The sequence below is a fragment of the Ictidomys tridecemlineatus genome, unplaced genomic scaffold, assembly GCF_052094955.1.
Source record: "Ictidomys tridecemlineatus isolate mIctTri1 unplaced genomic scaffold, mIctTri1.hap1 Scaffold_5667, whole genome shotgun sequence".
NCBI lineage: Eukaryota > Metazoa > Chordata > Mammalia > Rodentia > Sciuridae > Ictidomys > Ictidomys tridecemlineatus.
The window spans coordinates 28,799-31,759 of record NW_027523804.1 but is presented as its reverse complement, the minus strand read 5'-3'; the positions used below and the strand labels follow the sequence as shown (position 1 = coordinate 31,759).

The 2,961-nt window shown below is 41.7% G+C and overlaps 1 protein-coding gene across 1 annotated transcript; it reads left to right on the top strand.

The window, feature by feature from the left end:
• Positions 1-1,845: 1,845 nt before the first annotated feature.
• On the top strand, positions 1,846-2,681 carry LOC144374053 (histone H3.3A-like). The gene has a single exon (XM_078037015.1). It carries the CDS (start codon positions 1,950-1,952, stop codon positions 2,358-2,360), a length of 411 nt encoding a protein of 136 aa, XP_077893141.1. The 5' UTR covers positions 1,846-1,949; the 3' UTR covers positions 2,361-2,681.
• The last annotated feature ends 280 nt before the right edge of the window (positions 2,682-2,961 follow it).

Genomic DNA, 2,961 nt, shown 5'->3' with positions numbered 1-2,961 from the left:
TTTAACCTAGAAGAACGAAATTTGGCGAGCCAAGTGGGCTTGGTGTACTGATCATTACCTGAAAGTATCATCAAGATTGGGTGAAAAAGTGTTTGCTGAGATTTCAGGCAACTCGTAGTTCTTTGGAAGCTTGGCAGGCCCTTTCCATGAAAGTGATTCTCGCCAGTCTCTGCTTAGGGCTACATCAACAGCAAACAAACCATAGAGATAGAACTTGAAACTGCTTTATTGTGTCAAGTTTCAAAGAGCTAGCACAAACCGTGTTGGATTTAGAGTTCCAAATACATGTATCCCTATAGAAGAAAACAGAGTGAAACCTCAAAATGAAACCGGTTACTGCCAAGGAACGGTTTAACCTAGAAGAACGAAATTTGGCGAGCCAAGTGGGCTTGGTGTACTGATCATTACCTGAAAGTATCATCAAGATTGGGTGAAAAAGTGTTTGCTGAGATTTCAGGCAACTCATAGTTCTTTGGAAGCTTGGCAGGCCCTTTCCATGAAAGTGATTCTCGCCAGTCTCTGCTTAGGGCTACATCAACAGCAAACAAACCATAGAGATAGAACTTGAAACTGCTTTATTGTGTCAAGTTTCAAAGAGCTAGCACAAACCGTGTTGGATTTAGAGTTCCAAATACATGTATCCCTATAGGAGAAAACAGAGTGAAACCTCAAAATGAAACCGGTTCCTGCCAAGGAACAGTTTAACCTAGAAGAACGAAATTTGGCGAGCCAAGTGGGCTTGGTGTACTGATCATTACCTGAAAGTATCATCAAGATTGGGTGAAAAAGTGTTTGCTGAGATTTCAGGCAACTCGTAGTTCTTTGGAAGCTTGGCAGGCCCTTTCCATGAAAGTGATTCTCGCCAGTCTCTGCTTAGGGCTACATCAACAGCAAACAAACCATAGAGATAGAACTTGAAACTGCTTTATTGTGTCAAGTTTCAAAGAGCTAGCACAAACCGTGTTGGATTTAGAGTTCCAAATACATGTATCCCTATAGGAGAAAACAGAGTGAAACCTCAAAATGAAACCGGTTACTGCCAAGGAACGGTTTAACCTAGAAGAACGAAATTTGGCGAGCCAAGTGGGCTTGGTGTACTGATCATTACCTGAAAGTATCATCAAGATTGGGTGAAAAAGTGTTTGCTGAGATTTCAGGCAACTCGTAGTTTTTTGGAAGCTTGGCAGGCCCTTTCCATGAAAGTGATTCTCGCCAGTCTCTGCTTAGGGCTACATCAACAGCAAACAAACCATAGAGATAGAACTTGAAACTGCTTTATTGTGTCAAGTTTCAAAGAGCTAGCACAAACCGTGTTGGATTTAGAGTTCCAAATACATGTATCCCTATAGGAGAAAACAGAGTGAAACCTCAAAATGAAACCGGTTACTGCCAAGGAACGGTTTAACCTAGAAGAACGAAATTTGGCGAGCCAAGTGGGCTTGGTGTACTGATCATTACCTGAAAGTATCATCAAGATTGGGTGAAAAAGTGTTTGCTGAGATTTCAGGCAACTCGTAGTTCTTTGGAAGCTTGGCAGGCCCTTTCCATGAAAGTGATTCTCGCCAGTCTCTGCTTAGGGCTACATCAACAGCAAACAAACCATAGAGATAGAACTTGAAACTGCTTTATTGTGTCAAGTTTCAAAGAGCTAGCACAAACCGTGTTGGATTTAGAGTTCCAAATACATGTATCCCTATAGGAGAAAACAGAGTGAAACCTCAAAATGAAACCGGTTACTGCCAAGGAACGGTTTAACCTAGAAGAACGAAATTTGGCGAGCCAAGTGGGCTTGGTGTACTGATCATTACCTGAAAGTATCATCAAGATTGGGTGAAAGAGGTGTTCGCAGCCGCCGCCGCGCCGCCGTCGCTCTCTAACGCCAGCGCCGCCTCTAGCTCCCAGAGCTCCAGCCGAAGGAGAAGGGGGGTAAGTAAGGAGGTCTTTCTACCATGGCTCCTACAAAGCCGACTGCCCGCAAATCGACTGGTGGTAAAGCACCCAGGAAACAACTGGCTACAAAAGCCGCTCGTAAGAGTGCGCCCTCTACTGGAGGGGTGAAGAAACCTCATCGTTACAGGCCTGGTACTGTGGCACTCCGTGAAATTAGACGTTATCCGAAGTCCACTGAACTTCTGATTCGCAAACTCCCCTTCCAGCGTCTGGTGCGAGAAATTGCTCAGGACTTCAAAACAGATCTGCGCTTCCAGAGCGCAGCTATTGGTGCTTTGCAGGAGGCAAGTGAGGCCTATCTGGTTGGCCTTTTTGAAGACACCAACCTGTGTGCTATCCATGCCAAACGTGTAACAATTATGCCAAAAGACATGCAACTAGCATGCCGCATACGTGGAGAACGTGCTTAAGAATTCACTATGATGGGAAACATTTCATTCTCAAAAAAAAAAAAAATTTTTTTTTTCCTCTTCTTCCTGTTATTGGTAGTTCTGAACGTTAGATATTTTTTTCCATGGGGTCAAAAGGTACCTAAGTATATGATTGCGAGTGGAAAAATAGGGGACAGAAATCAGGTATTGGCCGTTTTTCCATTTTCATTTGTGTGTGAATTTTTAATATAAATGCGGGGATGTAAAGCATTAATGCAAGTCAAAATGTTTCAGTGAACAGGTTTCAGCAGTTCAACTTTATAACAATTATAAATAAAACTGTTAAATTTTTCTGGACAATGCCAGCATTTGGATTTTTTTTAAACAAGTAAATTTCTTATTGACGGCAACTAAATGGTGTTTGTAGCATTTTTATCATACAGTAGATTCCATCCATTCACTATACTTTTCTAACTGAGTTGTCCTACATGCAAGTACATGTTTTTAATGTTGTCTGTCTTCTGTGCTGTTCCTGTAAGTTTGCTATTAAAATACATTAAACTATTAAAAAAAAAAAAAAAAAAAAAAAAAGATTGGGTGAAAGAGTGTTTGCTGAGATTTCAGGCAACTCGTAGTTCTT

What these genes read in the sequence shown, in the direction of transcription:
- LOC144374053 (XM_078037015.1), top strand. Translation starts at nt 1,950, where the DNA reads ATGGCTCCTACAAAGCCGACTGCCCGCAAATCGACTGGTGGTAAAGCA.